At 35.8% G+C, this 21,560-nt stretch overlaps 1 protein-coding gene across 1 annotated transcript in view; it reads left to right on the forward strand.

Moving 5' to 3' along the window:
- ULK4 (unc-51 like kinase 4) overlaps nucleotides 1-21,560 on the forward strand; it is a gene marked incomplete at both ends in the record, with an annotated part of 260,007 nt that overhangs the window by 110,550 nt on the left and 127,897 nt on the right. The window contains one exon of the mRNA XM_082499551.1: nucleotides 18,665-18,713. Within this exon, the coding sequence (XP_082355677.1) occupies nucleotides 18,665-18,713 (49 nt within the window). The remainder of the gene's footprint in view (nucleotides 1-18,664; nucleotides 18,714-21,560) is intronic.

The following is a 21,560-nucleotide window of genomic DNA, read 5'->3' on the forward strand; positions in this document are numbered from 1 at the left end:
TATTACGAAAGATTAAAACATCCTCTTTTAATCTTTTATTATACTTAAATCTTTTAAAATACTGTGAACAGTACTTTAATACACTAAGTAAACTAAAAATGAGCTAGAAATAGAATGGCTTGAGATTTTAAATGGTTTGAATACAGTAAATCTACTTAATTTTATTTTTATTGTATAGAAGCTGTTTATGCTAGTGCAGGATTTTATGTATTATACAAACAAATAGTGCAGCTTTCTATTTTTAGAATTAACCTATAGATGTTCTCATACTTTAAGAGTTATGAAAAATATTTCTGTAACTACAATGCTGGATAATATAGCAGCACTTTTGCTCTGCCTAATGAATTCTCTTTATTTGAGGAATTGTGTGTATTTGCCCTTATGCTCAATGTAGGTAGATTGTGGATGCACACTCATCCTCATGGTCATCTTATGGCAGACAGCAATTCTTTTTTTAATATTATTGAAGAGCAGCTGTGGATATCCAAAGAACTATTAATAATTTTAAATACCAGTGTATTCGGTACTGTTATTTAAGGATGGGCTACTAGATTCCAGATATTAACACATCTGTGATTGTTCTTTTTCTCACGTCCTACTGGCACTCTTCTCTTACTTTCACTAAATAATTTCTTTGGCTAGATTTGTGAAGGAGCGGCATTTGTGCAGTTCTCTTGGTCTGTCTTCTTCCTGATTCTTTGACTTCCCAGTAACTTTAGCTGGAAGTAGCCAATGCATCAAAAATGTGACAGAGGTGAATAATAATCATATTTGCACAAACTGCTAGTGAACAAAGTGGGAAACAGATACATGCTATAGTGAACACTAGATCACAATTGATTCTGTCTTGATTTTATGGCTAATTAATCAGTACGCATGGAGCTCGGAATTACTCAAGGCATATTCTCTCTTTCACCCCTTTCATTAGGCAGATGCAATTATTTTGATGGGAAGTAAATAAGTAACATTGGACAGAAATCCTTTGGGATTAAATTTGTTATTTATGGAAAAACTCTACTATATTTTGGTACTGATGACAATGATGTCACTTTTTTCATTGAGCCTCTGTGGCTTCTCCAAGCTTACATTTTGTCCACAGTGCCTGGCTTTCAAGGATGGATGCTTTCTCCTGTGACCAACTTTAAACAAATAAAAATGGTGGTAGCAAAAAGATTGCAAAATGGCAGTGTTAAATCAGTATTTACCTTATTGTTTCCATGACTTTCAAAAATAGTTATTGTTATTAACCTTATTTTGAAATAAGAGTGAATTGGGAGGAGGATGAGGGCTACTGTGTTTTATTTAGTATGTTCCATATGGTAGCTTGTTCTCAGACATGTTCACCTAACGCATTCTCTCCTTCTTGCTCTCACTTTTCTTTAGTCCCACCATTTTTCTTGTATCTCATGCTTATCTTTCTTCTTCTTCCAGTCCCCTCATCCTTTTCTTGTGTGTTTCCCAATAGAGGCATCAGCATTTGAGCTGTTCTTATTTTAGCACTTGAAAGGAGACAGGTGCACTCCAATCTTTTGTTTCTTTTTTTTTTTTTTTTTCCATAGCTGATAATGTAAATCAGCTAACGTGATGTCAGAGGGAAAACATTCTATCTTCTTTTTACCATTTTTTGGACACTTCTTTTTATCTATTACAGGTAGTTTGTTCTATATGACAGAGGTACAGACATTCAAAGGTTGTAATTTTTAATGTCTAGTAAGCTTATAATGAAATAATGCTAATGTACAATACGTTTTTTGAACACCTTTAATAATTAACATTTTGTAAGAGTACAAAAAAAATACCTTGTAATGTTTGCTGTTGCTCCACTATTGGGAGTCATTTTTAACTTTCTGTATTATGGGAGCTCTTCCACTCTACTGGTTTTCAATTTAGCAGTGGAGAATTCTTGTGATATCCCATTAATATGCTGCAGTATTAGATCTCTAATAAACATAAGTTCCAGCATGTGTAAGATGGTAGCTGTAAAAAACCACTTTAATATGTTTCTATGAGCACACTTTAGAGAAGTACAGTTTTAGAGAAGGATGTGTGTTTTCTTGTTTGTTATCCCCTTAATGGGTTAGAGTCTGAATGAGTCAGGTGTTTCCCTTATACACCTGTTTTTACATCATGCAGCAATTGCTGTCTTATACAACCTCATTTAAAGTTCATTTACTAAGAAAACATCAGATACTGGGAGGATGAGCTTTGAACAGAATTTGTCCATCAGTTGCTTATTTTATACTTGGCTCAAAGCTAGTTGTCTGGCTTTAAGATTGTTAATAGTATCCTGTTGTGGCTCTCCTAAATACCTATTGCCTTGTTTTCTTCAAGAATTTTTAATGTTTTATGATAAGAAAAATTGTGGACATTAAAACCAGTGTGAGAATTAATAGTTGAGTTCATTTTTAGCTTTTTTGAGACTGATTTTTAAAAGAAATCACTGATATTAAGGAAACATGTAGCTTCAGTTAATGATTAATCTCTGGACTATTAAGAATTTGCATTAGGGTTTTTTTCCATTTGTTAATTACTCTTGGTAGATTGTACTTGTATAAGGAGTTGGAGGAACTGAACTTCTCACAGTGGGAGCAAATTTCTGGAGTAGGGCAAGATCTGATTTAACTATGCAAGATCTGTTCAAAAAGAGCAGTATCATAAGATACCTTGTCCTTTGTGTGTTTATCAACTTTATATATAGGCTTTATATGTATATGTACAGATAGAAAGTCAGACACAATCTATTTGTTAAGGGTTGGGGTTTCTTTGGTTCCTGCTTTGAGTCTTATACACTGTTTTATTGTAGTCTGTAATGATCAGGTTGCTAATTTTTCTAGTATAAGGAGTTGGTGTGAATGTCTTAGTTTCCATTATTATGATATATCAATTAGCTCTTCTTAAATCATCTGAAAACTAATGGTGTGACCTTTCTTAGAGTTATGATGGATTGAAGGACAGGGGAGCCAATTAAGGAACCTTCCCCACCTTCTCTCCTTACTCTAAGTTTCTCAGACCAGACATCAGGCACTGCTCTAGGAGAGGGGAAAAGGCATCAGAAAACAAAGCAGGAAGGTGCTGAAGAACAACAAAAAATCTACTACTTCTAAATGCCACAGATCTAGTACCTGTGAAGATGATAGGTGGATAGACCTTGTATACCGCAGCAGATTGTCTTGATTAATTAAAGTAACTATCACAATGTCTTCGGAATCATCCAAGAATGGTCCAATTTTCAAACTTCATTTACGCTACTGTTCGTACCCATACATTATCTGCTAATGACCATTAAGGCACATTTTGGAGTTGGTGTTAGAAATGGATTGATCTTCTTATCATACATCATGATGTTCTACATTAGCATTTTTTTACACTTCAGTATATTCTGAAATGGCTGTCTAATATCCATGCCCTTGATTTCAAAAAACAAACAGTAAACATCACTACCCTGCTCTCCCGGCCCTCCCCCCAACCTCTTTGGAGTTCAGTGTGGTGCTTTTAAATGGTTTGTGTTGGTAGAATTGTGATTCGGTTCACAAGTGCTTGTTAGTGTTATGCATAGAACGTCTTTGAATCTGCTGTAGTTTCTTTGCCGTTATACCAGAGGCCTGGCACTTCAGTGCTTTAATTTTCTCATGAATTGATAAATGTGGGCTTATATTAATTGCTTTAAAAATATTTTGTTCTTCTCATTAGTCATTTTGATTTTCTAGTTTAAGGTTGAAGTGCTTACTTTAAAAAGTAGACCTGTTTGCTTCTAAATTACTTCTCTGTTTTATGTGTTTTTGTGTTTTGTGTAATGAATATGAATAAAATAATATGAAGTAGTTTTGATAACCGGTAAGCCTATAAGGCCTAGTCCAACTGAACTAACAGTGTAATTACATGTTAGAGGTGTACAACATTAGTGAGAAAATCACAGTGAAGATGGATTAGGAGAGATTGTCAGAGGATGATACAGCTTTATTAGAACTTCGGGGAATATTTATGTAGATTTTGAACCTGATTCTGATTACGCTAGTTTCATGTCTATGAAAATTGAGTTGTAAAACCCCTCATTTTCTTGTTAGAGAAATAATGCTAATATAAAACAGCAAAGAATTCGTATGATCTTTGCTATTGCTATTATTTGGTATAATATTTGCATATATGCTGCTTTACTGAATAACAGCAGGCAGGAAGACTTACCCAGAAACAGACTCTTGAAATGTTAAGTTGCGTGTCAGCTAATAACACTGTTGTCAAGTCGCACATCATTGTAATTCATATCAAAGGCAGTGGTCAGAGTTCATTATTGCAAGTGAGTTCTCATAGTCTAGTCATGTACTGACTGTGATACTAATCACCGTTTTTAATGTAAAACACAACTCCTTAGTGTTACATTTATAAAAATTCCCCTTTAGTACAGAAATTAGCTATTAACCTTATACCTGTAATTTTGTTTCCTCTTTCGTGTTGCTGATCAATTGCCAAATGTCCAAATTTTAAAAACGCACGGCTATTTGATGTTACTGTTCAGTCAATTATTGAAAAATGTCATATTGTAAAGTTCACAAATTTACTCTTTTAATGTAAAGCATTAAGCAGAAGGAGAAAATACCATTAATTCTTGGCTGTTTTCACTTTCAATAGTGAATTTTTGCCATTGTGAATATAAATAGTGAACAAAAAATAACCAGGTAATGAGGAAGGGTCAGCTGATTAGGGTACTGCAGTTGGAGTTGCAGACTTGAGAAAATTCAGTTCTGCCACAAATCCTCTGTTCAGTATGAAGCAATTCTGAACCACTATCCAGTCCATTGACTTGTTTTCAACTGTAGGTGTCCAGAGAAGACTACAGGAAGAAGGTATGCAAGTCGCAATACTTTCTGCAGGCTTTCTCAGCCCCCTGCGAGTTGTTTATTCAGAAGACATGTAAGAAGATGCGGTGTTCTGTAGATACTAGCTATTGATGAGTAATTTTCACTTCATTTATGTGATTTCAAAAAGATATTTGACAAATAACTTTCAGCGCTAATAATTATTCCATAACATAATCACATTCATAGGAAGATTTATCATCTTTAGTGGGTTACTTTGGTTTTCTTTCTTTACTCTGGCACTTGCCACTTAATTTGATGGTATCAAGTTTTTACAGTGAAAAAACAGCATGTACTACTTAATGCGTTTCTGGCATATTGTCTCCTTTTGCTGTACCTTTTGCAATCTGAACACTCCTCCCTATTTTTTAAGACCCTTTAGTAGTGGTCCATATAAAATACATTTTGAAAGCTCAAGAATACTGTATCAACCAGCTTTCCTTTGTCCACTTGCTGACTGACTTCTTCAAAGATCTGTCATAGGTTTGACGTTTCATCCCTTTGAAATTAATGTCATGGTTCTTGCTCTGGGCATGCCCACCAGTTCTGTTCTTCAGAATAGCTTCTACTCATTTGTTCAGCTTAGAATGTCTGTAATACCCAGATTTTCAACCCCCCCATCTGACTTTTCTCAAAAGTTAGTATCTGTAAACATCACATTTTCTGTCTTTTAAATCTCTCCTATGAAAGCAGAGAGTTTTAAACAAGGTACACACTTTGATCTCACTTTGCCAGATGGTGAACTAAAAAAATAGGTGACAGTTACTCTGTCCTTCTGTGGTCTAATAAACCTCTAATTCTTTTTCCCTTCAGTAGGACAGCTTCAGAAAGAGAGGTTGAAGCGTAACCCTATCTAGAGTGACCATAGCCTACAGACTAGCTAAATTTCCCTGGAGAAGGCTGGGGTTGAAGAAGAGGTTTGGTAGCTGTGTCTTTCTTACAATTCTAAGGAAGACATTTGGTAATCATTAAAACAAAACACAACAAAGCCCCAAATTACCCTTTTTAAAAAGAAAATAAGAAAAGCGAGTAATGCATGAGACTGTGTATCCTAAATGGGTATTGATTACTAAACCTGGAAAATAAGGGCATTTTCAGCTTTCATATTGGCTAGATCCCTGCTCAGTGTTCTGAATATTGTAAATCTGATTTTACACCAATGTTCTCCACATGCATAAAAATAGATGCTTTTATTTTTTATGACTGGAAATTGTAGGACCATGAGGACACCTAAATCTTCATGCAGATCCAACTCAGATATGCTACTATTCCCAAATGTTATCTCAACATTTTCTTGCTCATGCTCTTTTTTAATAGCTAAATTCTATGTTTTAGGTAGTTTTTTGTGTGGTTTTTAATTTTTTTTTTAAATGGAGAAAATATTCAGAGGACTGAAAGCTAACCTTGTTATTGTAACACTGAGTGGTGGTATTCTACCTGCTTGCAGTTTTATTGAATGAATATAGATAAGGTTGTTTTGTAACTATGTAGTTAATACTTATTAAAAATAATTTTTATAAAGCTTCATTTTTACCTAGATTTTTTTTTCAGCTCAGGATGGATTTGCCCTTGTGTCCTCTTTCTTTCAGTGACAGAAAATGGGTTTGGATTTTTAGCAAGTTCCAAAATATTTACCAGTCTCTTCCCTAGAGACTCTGCATAGAAAGAACAGTTGCAGGTAATCACACATGCAAGAATTGCAATCTCTACACAAATTAAAATCTGAAATATTGATTTTCATTTTCAATTCAGATTTTAATCCCATTGTTGAATGGGTGGCTTAAGTTCACTTTAAAGGCTCTTTTCTCCTTTAGATAGTCCTTAATTATTTTTAAAATATCTAAGAGATGCTTGATTACAAGTGCTTCTGTGAAGAAAAGGTCTTGCTTTGTGGAAGCGTTGTCAGACTTCTATTGTATCTGTCTTTCAAACTTCTGCCAGAGATTGTGGTAGTAGAATGAAATTTCATATGAATTTGGAACACTTGAAATCAATGTTAGTTGACTGCCTGAATAAGCAATCTTTGGTGTCTGAACTGGGACCTTTGCTTTTATCTCACCCCCTGCCTTCCATTTGTCCCCGGTCAGCCATGGCTCTATCAATCCAAAGCTTTTTTGTTTATTTTAAATTGAGTAAGAATTATTTTTTTTTTTGGGGGGGGGGGGAATATGTGGAAGGATTTACAATACTGTATGCTATTTTAGAACAGGCCCCAAACCCACTAAGTGTCCTTTATGCAGCTTCCTTGCTTCTTGCTGTGTCATGATCTGAAGGAAATTTAAAAGAGAGGAGTTTCAAATGAGTTAGGTTGAAGGTGTAAGGCCTACTTTACCTTCCTTATTTAGTGCGTTGAAAACAGGTCAGTAATTTAGCAGATGGGTGTATTTATGTTTACACCTTACAGATCACCTTTCAAGAATTGATATGGGTTCAGAAGCTTTCATTAACATTATCTGACTCACAAAGTGTTGAAAGTCTGAGGTTTAACATGAATGCTTTGCTGTCTTGGAAATGTTCTGAGGTTACTGGTAGAGTGTTGATTTTGTTGGTGAATGAACTACTGTGTCACACTCATTCTTTCTTTTAACAGATCATGTTTATAATTTATTAGGGATAAGAATAATAACCAAAGATCTTGGTTGATATAAAAGACTAATTGCAATCCTTATTTGTATAAATAGCTCTGCGTGAACACTCTCAGGCACGAGAGTGCTTTGCTACAGAAGGCCAGAAGGAAGAAAAAGTTCCTTGACATACTGTTGTGTTTTTTATATCATAAAATATCTCAAGTTGGAAAAGACCCATAAGGATCATTGAGTCTAACTCCCTGCTCCTCGCAGGACTACCTAAAATTAGATCATATGACTAAGAACATCTGACTAAAAGTTTTTTGAGAATTGTCTGAGGCTTTTTCATATATCAAATCAGTTAAAATTATTTAGCAAATGATGATTTTATGTTTAAGGAATTGCATTTCCTTAAGGCTGAAATCTCAGTCATGCTTGACTTTAAAGTTTATAAATACATAAAAAACAAAAGGCTTTGGAAATGTGTCTGAGATATGGTTGAAATAACTTGTCTAACCAGCTATTGATTTATCCTAGACTATTATAATTTTGTGAAACAGCATGTGTATTTTATGTTAAATAATAATCTGAAAATTAACTTATATTAAATAAAAATTGCATTAAAGTTTTTATAATGCTAAAGAGTAGCAGAACTGGAGAAAGGTCTAACGCTGTTGTGCTTCCGTGCCTTCAAACAAGTCTTTAACGCTTGAGTAAGAATGGAATTGTTTTTCTTATTTTCCTGTTGTGTACAATAACAGTCTAAAATATGCAATCACAACCTGGTCAAACTTCAGAAAATATAAGTCTTCAAGCTTTAACAGCAGCAACATCAAAAAAGCTCTGCTGAAAACAATGGTTTAGGATCCTTAAAGGAAGTAAGATTTACTAGCCTTTCATCAGTTCCATTTGTGACAATTAGTGAACTTCATCCTTAAGCTGAAATATTTCTTGAGGCATAATACTTCTTAAAATCAGTTTTCAGAGTAAGATATTATAATTGTAATTGAAAGGTGTTCAGTTGTATCATTTCTGATACTTCAGGAGATGAGTAGGTTTATCAGAAGTTATCATGATTACTTGACCATACTTGAATTTCATTGTCTTTTAATTCATCTGATATCGAAAGTTTATGAAGAAATATGATTCTTTTTATAGACATGCCAAGAGCCTGATTGTAAGATGTGTATTTTTAGAGTAAGGTTTGCATTTCTTTTCCACAGAACTCTTATTGATTACTATATCACTGTTAAGTCCTCATTGCTCTCCATTCTGATAACACAAACTCTTAACAAAATTTCACTGAGATAGGTTATTTTGTCTAAACTAAAACAGAGATATACTTCAGTGAAATACAAAGATTTGGAATGGATGATTGATATGGTTTGGTTCGGGTGAGCGTAGTAACTGGGGTACTTACTAGATCACTTTGAATCAAATTGATCAGGGACTTGGAAACGGGTCTCCTAAGTCAGTCTTTAGCAGAGAGGACAATCCTGCAGTTATATCACAGAATAGTAGAGGTTGGAAGGGACCTCTGGAGATCTTCTTGTCCAGCTCCCCTGCCAAAGTAGGTTCACCTAGAGCAAGTTGTACAGGATGGTGTCTGGGGTGGGGGTTTTGAATATCACCAGAGAAGGAGACTCCACAGCCTCTCTGGGCAGCCTGTTCCAGTGCTCTGTCACCCTCAAAGAAGTTTTTGCTCATGTTGAGATGGAATTTCCTGTGTTCCAGTTTGTGCCTGTTGCCCCCTGTCCTGCGCCACTGAAAAGACTCTGTCCCCATCCTCTTGACACCCACCCTTTAGATATTTATGAGAGCCCCCTCTCAGTCTTCTCTTCTCTGCCAGCTCCCTCAGCACTTGTGGGTGCATCCCATCAGGGCCTATGGATTTGTGGGTGTTGATTTCATCTACATGATCTCTAACCTGATCCTCCTTGACCAAGAGAAAGTGTTCCTTTCTCCAGACTCTGTCTCTTACCTCCAGGGTCTGGGATTCCTGAGGGTCAGCCTTAGCAGTAAAGACTGAATCAAGGAAGGCATAACTCTTCCTTCTCTGCATCCTCTGTCACCAGGTCACCTACCTCATTCAGCAGCAGGCCCGTATTTTCCTTAGTTCTCGTTTTGCTACTGATGTTCTTGAAGAAGCCCTTCTTATTGTCCTTGACATCCCTTGCCAGATTTAATTCCAAGCAGGCCTTAGCCTTCCTCATTGTTCCCTGCATACTTTGACAATGTTCCTATATTCCTCCCAAGTGGCCAGTCCCTTTTTCTACATTCTGTAAACTTCCTTCTTCCATTTGATTTTTTTGAGAAGCTCCTTGCTCATCCATGAAGGTCTCCTGCCGCCTTTGCTTGATTTCTTACTCAGAGGGGTGCACCGATCTTGAGCTTGGAGGAAGTGGTTCTTGAATATTGACCAGCTTTCTTGGACCCCCCTATCTTCTAGAGCCTTAACCCATGGGATTCTTCCAAGTAGGTCTTTGAAGAGGGCAAAGTCAGCTGTCCTGAAGTCCAGGGTTGCAATTCTATTTTTTGCCCTACTTCTTCCATGCAGGATCCTGAACTCCACTGTCTCACGGTCACTGCAGCCAGGGCTACCCCTGGACACATTAGTACAGTCCAGTTTTCCTGAAAATCTTTTCTTTCAGAGTGAAATAAAACTAAAGTTAAAATGTGTTAAGACAGTTTGAATAGATGAATTTTGAGTGTATTTGCAAATTGTGGTTTAGATGCACCTTACATTTTGAAAATTGTCCCAAAATAGAGCTTTTTTTCTCTAGTAAATTCTAATATCTAGTAACAGTGAAGAAGTGCTCAGAATACAATTTTGATTGTTCTGCACAGTAAGAGGAAAACAATCTGTAAAATTATCATGGAAAACTGGATTAATCAAAACTAGAGTTAGTGTCTGTTTATGGCTTTGTAAATCAGTTTCTGTCATTTTCTGCAAGTTAGTGTAATATGTAAATCAATGCATAATTTTCCTGATTTGGTTTCTTAGAGATAAGTGGAATAGAAAATAATATCAACCATATATCCATATTGAAATATGTCACTGAACAAACTGAAGTAAACTGTGGGTGTAGGTGTTATCTCTGGCAATATTGGACTATTTTTGTGGCCCACAATAGAACCAACTAAATTTGGGGCTTTGAGCAAGCTGGTCTAGTGGGAGGTGTCCCTGCCCATGGCAGGGGGGTTGGAACTAGATGATCCTTAAGATCCCTTCCAACCTAAACCATTCTATGATTGGAAAGCTAGGCTCTGTATAATAAGTAAGTAAATATCTAATGTCAGGAGGAACATTGGTTTCTTTTATTCTGATGGTACTGGTTGACTAGGAATACCCTGGCATATTACTTTACGTTAGAGATGCTAGCACTTCGCAGATAGGACAAATTACTTCTCTGAATGGACTTTAAATCTCAAATCCTTGATATCAGAGTGAATGAAGATATTTTATAATAGGAGAAAATAGGACACTATTGAAAATGGCTTAAATGTGTATTTTTAATGTTTTAGACTAAATGAATTCTTTTTCAAAGCTAAGAAGAAGCATTGACTCATAGGTGTGAAGACATCATTAAGGTAACATAATGAAAATTTAATATTAATATAAAATTTTCAAGCAAAATATCCCTCAGGACTTAGTGGCCAAGGGAAAGAAAGACAGTTTTTAAAATCAGATGTTTTTAAGGAGTCAAACTTCACGTAATTTCTTTTGATAAGTGAAACAAAGATTATATACCCTGAAAAGCAAGAAATTGGTATAATTCCAGTAAGGTAGAAGTTTTATGTTTCCACTGAACATGCAGAGCATGGTTGCAGAGGCTGCAACTTTGTCAGACAGCTTCAAACATTTTTATTTATGACTATAAGCCTTAGTGTCCCTCAAGCTTTTTGGTCATAATGTTTTCTTGTTTTATACCATGTTGTAGGCCCATATTTGAAGCTGATAACACAGATACTTCACTCCTGAATTTTTTAAAAAATTTAATGTAATTTTCTTACCCTATTCCAATTTCTGCTTCACTGACTGGGAGTTATTTTGTATTATGAATTTATATTAAAAAAGGGGGGCATTTTATATCAGGATTCTTCATTGGGATTCCTATACTACTTGTGAATATTGTAAAATTGTAGGAAATAATGGGAAATTGGTGAAACACTATGTTATAGTTTAGACATATCAAAAGGCACATATTCCTATAAAAATATGAATTTTGAAGCTTGAAACTGAACAGGAATTGAAAACAAACTGTTCTCCTTCAATAAGCTTGCTGAGACTACTGGCAAAATGACTGGCATTGCATTGTCACCCTTCCAATAAACATGTGCAACAGTTTTTGAGCTTATGCTGGGACTGAAAATAAGCCCCTTTTATTTCACCACATAATTACTGGAAGTTATTAACAATTCAGCTGCTGATACATATAAAAACAAAACTGCTATGGATCAGTACATTAATACAAATCTTCATATTATACTTATTGAAAAATACATTCCTTCAATTTCACATACTTTGACAGTTGTAGCAAATACTAAAGATATTTGAAAGAAGAAATATCCTACTTCAGATATTTTTATTACAGTGGAGTTGTACATTTATTTTAATTCTCACATTTAGTTGCTTTGTGCTTATGAATAGCAGTCAGCCTTTCCTTTTTAGGTTTCCCATATTGAATATTAATTATACTTTTGTGAAAGATCTTTAAAATCATCAAATAATGGTGATGTATATCTCTGTTACATACAGATCTTCATTGTTGTGTTTGTCTTCCTTTCCTGTCTACTACAAAAAGTAAAGCATTAAATAAAAATCTAATTATTCTATCTCCAACATAATTTTCTGCCTTTAGAAAGGCCAAAAGTCATCTCTTCCTCTTTGCCCCCTGGGTAATTTGAGATGTAAAATACAGTAGCTGAGAAGGCTTAGGAACTGGAATTGGAGAGTAACTCTTTTCAGGAAAATTGACTGTAAAATACTGGGACCCCTAAAGATAAGGTTGATAGATCTTCTCCCTGGTGTATTTTACGGTAGATACCATTGTAAATTGTGCCTTGGTATAATATTTCTTAAAATCAATGGTAAGATCGTTGTCTTTGGCTTTGAACAGCTACTGAAGGGCATGGTATGAAAGTGTGGCAGTAAGATGACTTTGAAACTTTCCAGTTCAGTGGTGGGTCTTTATTATTTGGGATTCAACCCAAAAGAGTAAATTTAGATGAACTCTTCTGTAATTTATTCAAGGCACCAATGGCCCTGAGAGGCTCTTCCAACTTAGAAACTTACATCCCTGGGTTTACTTGCTGTATAAGATTGAGATCAAGGCGTTTCCAGTTGAACATGTCCACCAACTTTCTGTCCTTCTATGCTGCTAAAGTGGCATGAGGTCATGGGTGTGTTGGCCATTTTGTATTTATTCTCTAACCTTTGTTGCAGCTTTTCAGTTTGATAATGCAAACGTTTCCACACTTGTGGGTTTGCGTTTTTTTATGAACAATCCAGACCAAAAATACAGACATGAACCACAGCAGACTGCAGTGCATCATGATGTAAAGAGCACAGATTCTTAAGTCATTTGTCAGGAATCAAAATCAAATTCTGTTTGTATGTTAACTCCTGTTTTTTATTATGAGGTGTGTCTTATTTGTTGCTTTGATATCCTTCTAGAAAATGTATTTATTCTGTATAATGAGAAGTGAAAGACTAATTAGTAGTGCTTACTCCAGGTGTAGCAATCTGTGACTTTTTTGTTTAAAAAAACTTATGACAATACTATAATATACTGATTTTTGAAAATGTAGAGGCTTAAGAACACAACTCTCGGTGTTTTTGAAAATTCACTACTCTTTATTTTTATAGAAGAATTTTGCCCTGTTTCCTTTATCTAGGGACCAGTTGCTGCTGTAGGTATAGCCTACCTACAGGTAAATCCTACCTATAATGGAGGAAACCAGCAGCCTAGACATGTAGAATTTATGGTTTTGTATTTAAGCAGAGAATTTACTTTAAAAGTTTAGTTAAAGAAGGCACTAAATAAGAATATTCAATTGTTAGACTTTAAATTAGAGGAATAAAATAGTGACATTATTAAACTGCTTTGCAAGTGGCACAAGATCAGAAGTTTTATTGATTTCATTCTATCTTTTTTTTTCTAACTTGGTATAATACCCATCTTGAACACTTAGAACTGAAATATCCCATCACATTTTCATCAAACAAAGAATTCTGCCGAGGGAGCCAGTACAAATATATTTGATGCCCAATAAGAAAGGAGAGTCTTGTGCGCTCTCCTCAAGATTGCCTTCATTAGTATGTCCCAGAATTAGTCATGTGAGAAGTTACTGCAAGGCAATGTAAATTCACATCCTGGTATTTGGTACTTCCTTTTGCATGCAAGTGCTGGGACAGAAAGCTCTAATCTAGAAGTCCAGTGGTAAGGATTTTACTTCAAAGTATGTGCCTGGGATTGTTAAGGGATCACACATGTAACAAAAAGCCTTTGTTCTGTGCTCAGTGTCCTGCAGTAGGTTTGTATTTTGCAAGAAGGCAATTTAGGATGTCTTAGAAAAACAGATCACGTGTATTTTTTGAAAGCAAAATCAGAGGCATAATCTCATTCTGAAAATTATTAGAGTTAAAAAATCAGACTGTACTGATGATAAGTCTTATAAAATCAGATGACCAGTTACTTTGAGCTAGTATTGTTTATATGGGTGTAGATTTACATGAGAAGGAAATGTGAGTACTTGATATTTAGAATTATAATTTGCTTATATGTATGATCATAGAATGGTCTAGGTTGGAAGGGACCTTTAAGATCATCGAGTCGAATCATTAACCTAGCACTGCTGCGTCCAACACTAAACCATCTCCCTAAGCACCACATCTACCTGTCTTTTAAATACTTCCAGGGATGGTGACTCAACCACTGCCCTGGGCAGCCTGTTCCAATGCTTGACAACCCTTTCGGTCAAGAAATTTTTCCTAAAAGCCAATCTAAACCTCCCCTGGTGCAACCTGAGGCCATTTCCTCTTGTCCTATCGCTTGTTATTTGGGAGAAGAGACTGACCCCCACCTCACTACATCCTCCTTTCTGGTAGTTGTAGAGAGTGATAAGATCTCCCCTCAGCCTCCTTTTTTCCAGATAAAACAACCTCAGTTCCCTCAGCCACTCCTCATGAGACTTGCGCTCTAGACCCCTCACTGGCTTCGTTGCCCTTTTCTGGACATGCTCCAGCACCTCAATGTCTTTCTTGTAGTGGGGTGTCCAAAACTGAACACAGTATTCGAGGTGGGGCTTTACCAGTGCTGACCAAGTACAGCGGGACAATCACCACCCTACTCCTGCTCACCATGCTATTCTTGATATGAGCTGAGATGCTGTTGGCTTTCTTGCCATCTGGGCACACTGCTGGCTCATATTCAGCCAGCTGTTGACCAACACCCCCCGGTCCTTTTCTGATGGGCAGCTTTCCAGCCACTCTTCCCCAAGCCTGTAGCACTGCATGGGGTTGTTAGGACCCAAGTGCAGGACCTGGCACTTGGCCTTGTTGAACCTCATACCATTGGCCTCAGCCCATCGATTCAACCTGTCCAGATCCCCCTGTGGGGCCATCCTACCCTCAAGCAGGACGACACTCCCGCCCAACTTGGTGCCATCTGCAAACTTACTGAGGGTGCACTCGATCCCCTTGTCCAGATCATTGATAATGGTATTAAAGAGAACAGGGCCCAATACTAAGCCCTGAGGAACACAACTTGTAACAGGCCACCAACTGGATTTAACTTCATTCACCACCACTTTTTGGGCACAGCCATCCAGCCAGATTTTTACCCAGCAAAGAGTATGCCTGTCCAAGCCATAAGCAGCCAGTTTCTCCAGGAGAATGCTGTGGGAAACAGTTTCAAAGGCTTTACTGAAGTCTGGTTAGACAACATCCACAGCCTTTCCCTCATCCACTAAGCGGGTCACCTTGTCATAGAAGGAGATCAGGTTAGTCAAGCAGGACCTGGCTTTCATGAACCCATGCTGAGTGGGCCTAATCCCTTGGTTGTCCTGCATGTGCCACGTGATGGCACTCAAGAAGATCTGCTCTATAACCTTCTCCAGTACTGAGGTTAGACTGACAGGCCTGTAGTTCTCTGATTCTGTATTTTTTCTAAACAGGATAGGACCTGATTTAATATAAATTTTTAAAAAGCTACAAAGAACCAAACTACTTTTGATTTAGAGTATGGCCATTCTGTGAAATAAATCCCATGGCTAAACTTCTCTTCCACCTGCTTTAAGACTTTTCCTTTGTAAAACTTTGTAAGGTGGCAATGAAGAATGTGATAATGTCACTCACTCTCTCGTGCACATACACAAAGTTGGAATAAATCAGATTTAAGCTTTGTCTTAATATGTTGTTCAATGTGACTTTGTGCTTTACTGAAGTGATGTGTGTAATTTTCTTCAAAAGCTGCAGCTATTTCTTGTTTGAATCATAAAGGTTTGCACGTGACCTTTAAGAATAGTCATATTTGCTATAGTTTCATCTTAACTTATCTCAGCAGAAAGTATATCTGACTCTGTAACTCTGTAACAATTGGGACTGCTTAAAGTTTTTGAAACCAGTTGTTTCATAAATTACTCTTTGCCACAAAGGAGTTTTTCTAAGTTTTGCCTAAATTAGGGTAGCTTACCTATTCTTGGTATTTGATTGTATTTTACTGCTAATGTGTTCTCAGTTTAAGTGCTGCTTACATAGCAAAGTAAGCAGATTTTGCTGGGATAAGTAATTCCAATACGCCCTAAGCCTAAGAAGGTTTGTGCTGGCAAAGCTTCGTTTTGTCAATATGATTGCTGTTACAATAGTTGCTCTTTTTGGGAGTTTGTGTTTAAATGACCTTTTTTACATCCAGGATTGTTATACCCGCATCAGCAAAATTCTGTTTTACAAACATAATTGAAACTTTTAATTAAACTAGTAGATTTGGCCCTGGAAGATGAACCTCAAATATAATAACTCTTTGTATCTGCAATCCTGGGACTCTTTTATGACCAGGCTGTGTCTAATTGTCTATTTAAGGGTTGTTAGATGGCACAGGGGAGAATAGCTTTTAGGTTCTCCTGACCTATGTAGAGAACTTATTGAGATTTCCCTCGCATATGGATCCATCAACTTAATAAGAACAGAAATTGTCCTTAAATTCAGGTTTCTCAACTTAGAAATCACGAGCTTTGTTCCTTATATACTTGTATTTCTCTCTCAGAATGTATTATGTTTTCTGTTGGGTGTAACTTGTGCTTTTACACATTTCTGTATGCAAGAAAAATAGAATACATCTGGTTGAACAAAGCTGTTACGTAACTACAATAAACATGTTCATTCATATAGGTGCAGACAATTATATCATTTTGTTATGCTTTGACCAATTTAGTAGATGAGTTTTACTTGTCTCTAAGTCTGCATGCCAGTGCTGTACAATGTAATAAATCTTACAGTAAGCCCCCACTCCCACCCCAACTTCATATAGATTCTATATGGTAATCATGATTACATTTAGGTGAATGCAAGGATCAGAGAAATAGGAAAATGATATGAAATAGGTAATCATTATTTATACTTCAATGCACATATATGACTTCTAAGTAATTCTCAGTTCTTCATAAATATGGTTGTTTGTGTGTCTTTCATTCCTTATTACCATATTATATTTCCTTTATGTAACATGATTTCAGCAAATATAAACAACCAGGGCTTTGATAGGTGATGTTAATCTAAAGGAAACATTTTATGATTTTAAGACCCTTGGATGTTTACTCTAGCCCACTTTCAATTTTCTCATTAAATTCATAGAAGAGAACATGCAATTCCTTTTAGTTGCTTCAGTTCACAATCTAGTGCTTTAGCTTACACTGTCCATAAAAACAGTACCTTCTCTTTTCTTACTGGACGTGACTAAAAACTCTTAAATGGAAACATATAATTTTAGGAACGTGTGGGTTCTTTTTAACAAATAGTTTACCAAACAGAATTAATCTGATCATTGTTGTACCAGAGGCCAGTATATAGAGTATTACACAGTAAAGCTTCAAACATGAAGCAAAATGTTTATTTTAGTCAAATATAACTCCTGTTTATTCATAGAAAACTATATAACTTTGTGTTTTTAACTGACATACTACTTGCAAGACAGTTTTGTAGTATGTTGTATGCCGAGTTCCCTGAATAAGTATGCAAATGCATCTGCATCATGTTGAGCATAGTGGACATCCTCAACACTTTCAGATGTGTTCTCTGTGTTTGAGTTCTGCTTTTATTACATGGACTTCCTAATACAATCTTATCTTATAGCTGTGTCACAAGGTTAAACCTACCTATTTTTTATGAAGCACTTCAGTACTGTTATAAAGACACAAGAGAAAAATCTTCAAAACACAAAATTTGGTGTTCTCTGTGGTGTTTTGTGAATAGGCATCTAGTACAGTGTGTAAGGAAAATGGAGAATCGTTCTTCAAACTAGTATAATACAGGAAAGAGTATGGAATCATATAGTTCGTATATCATCGTAGTGACTGTGAGACAGATACGTGCTTTACTAACAAATATAAAGTGTTTGGGGTTCTAAGTAGAAAAGACTGCATTAATGTAAAGTATTACAGGTTTTTGAGAATATTCTTTCTTATAAATATATACATGCTGGTTTGTAACTGATTTTGAAATTCAGGAGAATATAGCTAAATTCTTTTGGGTAACCACTCCTTGGTATTGTCAAGAAAAGTGGCTGACAAATGTATCATATATTAATATGTTAAACTGAAGAAGTTAGTTAATGTAGCATGCTTTAAAAAACACAGCATATTTATAGTTTCGCTATGTGTGCTGAGTCTATTAATTCAAGTTCTTTAATGGTGCATGCTGACTGTTTCATAGTATGTATGCTATTATATTTCTGAATTTTGATTAATTTCTGCCATTTAAAAATATTAATTTAATTACTGTTCCGCTCACTTGAATCGCATCAGTGAAGCAGACCTAGAAGTAATTTCCAAAGCAGTATAACATTGCTGTTTCTATTTAATAGCTGAAGTGGAGCTCATTTTTGTTGAGAGCTAGTCAAAGGCTGAGGTTCTGGGTCATGGATTTTGGCAACAGCTATTCTACTACTCTGCTCCTTTTGTGAGTCTAGTATGTTAAATAAGAATTCATTTCTTTTTTTAAATAAATCTTAAAATATGTTTTTACAGCCTTGTGGAAGAAATCCATCTTTTTCCCGTTGTTTTCCAAGTCATCTTGGTAAGAATATTTTTTTTTGTATGTGTATATATTTAAAAATAGATAGGTATCGTATCTCCCAAATCATGTCAAACTAGTAAGTTTCATTAGAAATGTTGATAAAATAATAAGATGTTGATAAAATAAAATTGAACAGTCTGTCAATACAAAAGAATCTCGTGAAAGCAGCTGTGTATGCGGTTCTCACCAACTAATCTACAGATATAAAAAGTTTCTTTTATAAGATAAATACTTCCTTCTCCTTTGAACAAAAGCCTGAAAAAATAGAATTAATGAGCTTGAGCCTTAATTAGAACTATATGTTCTAACTCAAGCAACAAATGCTGAGAAACTTGAATTTTATTTAACAGTATCAAACTTGAGTTTGATCCTGTTGGCATGATAATGCCAATTCCCAGTATTTGCTTTTAGAATTTCTTTCAATATAAAGTATCCAGGATATGATTTTGGTTAGTCACATGCTGAATTTCCATCTCTAAGTAGGATCTGCCACTTATGAAGATCATGAAAACTGTTGATGGTTTTGTGTCTCTGAAATGTTGCAAAACAAATATGTTAATGAAGAAGAAAAATCTGTAGGCTAGTTTGGAATCTGGGTATTGTACTATCCACTAGCGCTCTCATTGCTAAATTACACAATCTCTTGTTTATCTTTTCAATCTTTTTGTTCATGAAGTTGTATCAGGTAAGTGTCCTGTCATGTAAGCATGCTCCTGATGAATACTAAATAGGCACTATAAATAAATATGCATAATTTATGCAGTGCATACTCGGGTTTGTATCATTCTTTAAATTCAGTCTTACTCTTATGATGTTCATAAATGTGATTCTGAATCAACTTTGATTTTTCCTTTGTTAGGTTTAAGTGTTTTAATCTTCGCTCTTCCCTTGCAGTGATGTATTTCACTGCCTATCATTTTAAATCTCTTTAATACTGCACACCCAGTTAAGTCCTTTTTTAATAAAGTAACCTCTTTAGTAATGATAGATTTTTCCAGTAGCATACAGAACACAGGCTTTATGATATTTCGTGTACATATATGTACAAATCTCTTCTTGTGATAAGTATTAACAATAAAACCAACATTTGACAGTAGTTCATAAATAGTTTTGACCTGGGATGAGTACTGCTTTTAGGTAGTAATGAAAGAGGAACACAGCAAAATATGGAAGTCAAATGTTTCGAGTTAATATCCTGAAATATAGAATTAATAGAAAAAACGAAATAGAATTATTTTGCTTAATAGGAAGAAATAGTCCCAGATCTTGAAAAACTTTTTATAATGTATCTATAGTCATGGAACTTAAAATGTGTGTATGTCATGCCATGTAAGTACGATGAGTTGCAGTCAGTCATAAATGCTCCCTCCATACCTCCCTACACACAGTTTGACCTTATGAGTTTTGGAAATAGGTTTTTTTAGAGAGTAAAAAGCAGTTAAGTTCAAAATTGTCTGCATGACTGGTGGTTTGTGAGGTTATCACAGCTCTCTTAAACCTGTATAGCTATCTTTGAGCTTATGGTTAGAGTTTTGAGGGAAAAATCTTACAGTTTTGGGGGAGAAAAAAATAATCCTCTTCCGACATGCTTTGTGTAAGAAGGACACTTGTAGGGGCTTCGGTTGCCATATATATCAGTCAAGGTTGAACAGTACACTGGCTGTCAGCTGTGGTCTTGTTTGGCTCAAGGGATGTGAGACCCTAAATAGGTTGTCATGCTTCTTACTGTTCTCCTGTTTGCCCTACAGAAAAGTTAATTCAGAAAAGGAATGTTAAGCAATTGGGAAGGCTCAGGAGCCAGGATTAATCAGACTGGAAGGATTAATCATGAGGCAGTTTTTCCTCATGACTAGAAGAAATTATCGAACTCCTTCATTACAGGTTTCTGAAATAATTTTCATGGTCCTATGAGTGAAGGGAGCTGCATATCTTGTGTCCCATTACTGTCCAAAAACTAGTCTTTGGCTAGGTTTATACTTTTATTGGTTTCAAGAAACATCACAGATTAGTAACATTGAGCTGTGTGGTGTGCCTAGAATTTTACCAGACCCTTAACTATTGAATTTGAATTATGCTTCAGAGTTTTGTACTGTCATCAAGTTAATATAGAGCTATTACTATCAAGTTCAAGGAATATCACTAGTACTTCATAATTTCCTGTGCCGAGACCAAATGCCCAATGCATTTTCTATGTATAAGTAAATGTAGTTCGTGTTATTTCCAGTGATGCCACTGACAGGAGATTGACTCTGTTAGGCTCTGAAGGGAAATAATGTGGGCTCAGAACTGAAAAGCATCTCTAGGACAAGTCTTCATTTCTAGACTGTGCTACAATCAAAGTGGGATTGAATGTACTAGCTTTGATCTAGTTATCACGGCAGTGAGGGCATGATGGCTTGCAGATACTGGTCAATTCACAAGAAATAGTTTTTAATGTGGCTGCTTCTCACTGCTCGTTGATGTAGAGTTGTGCTACTTCATATACTGCATACTACCCTATATGTTGTGGTCTAAGCAATAACACTGGGATTTGGCAATTTCTTACCCTCTAACATGTATCTGGATCAGTTAGATCTCTGAACTCAGCTGAATCATACCAAATGTATCCTTTCATATAATTTACGACTGTGATTCTTTAAATGTTATAGTTGCCAAACAAAAGGAGTTGGATCAGTGAAAAAAGGCTGTTACTGCCTACCTTAGTTGTTCTAAGAAAATAGCTATTAGTTCTGTTCACCTGAGCTAGATTTTAGTTACTGATCTATTAGCAAAAGGCTGTAAATACAGTTGCCGTTCCCCTGGAAACCCTCAACACTCATTTATCACTCAACACTTAGTTACATTTAG

This window comes from Vanellus vanellus (genome assembly GCF_965231255.1).
Source record: "Vanellus vanellus genome assembly, chromosome: 2".
Taxonomy (NCBI): domain Eukaryota; kingdom Metazoa; phylum Chordata; class Aves; order Charadriiformes; family Charadriidae; genus Vanellus; species Vanellus vanellus.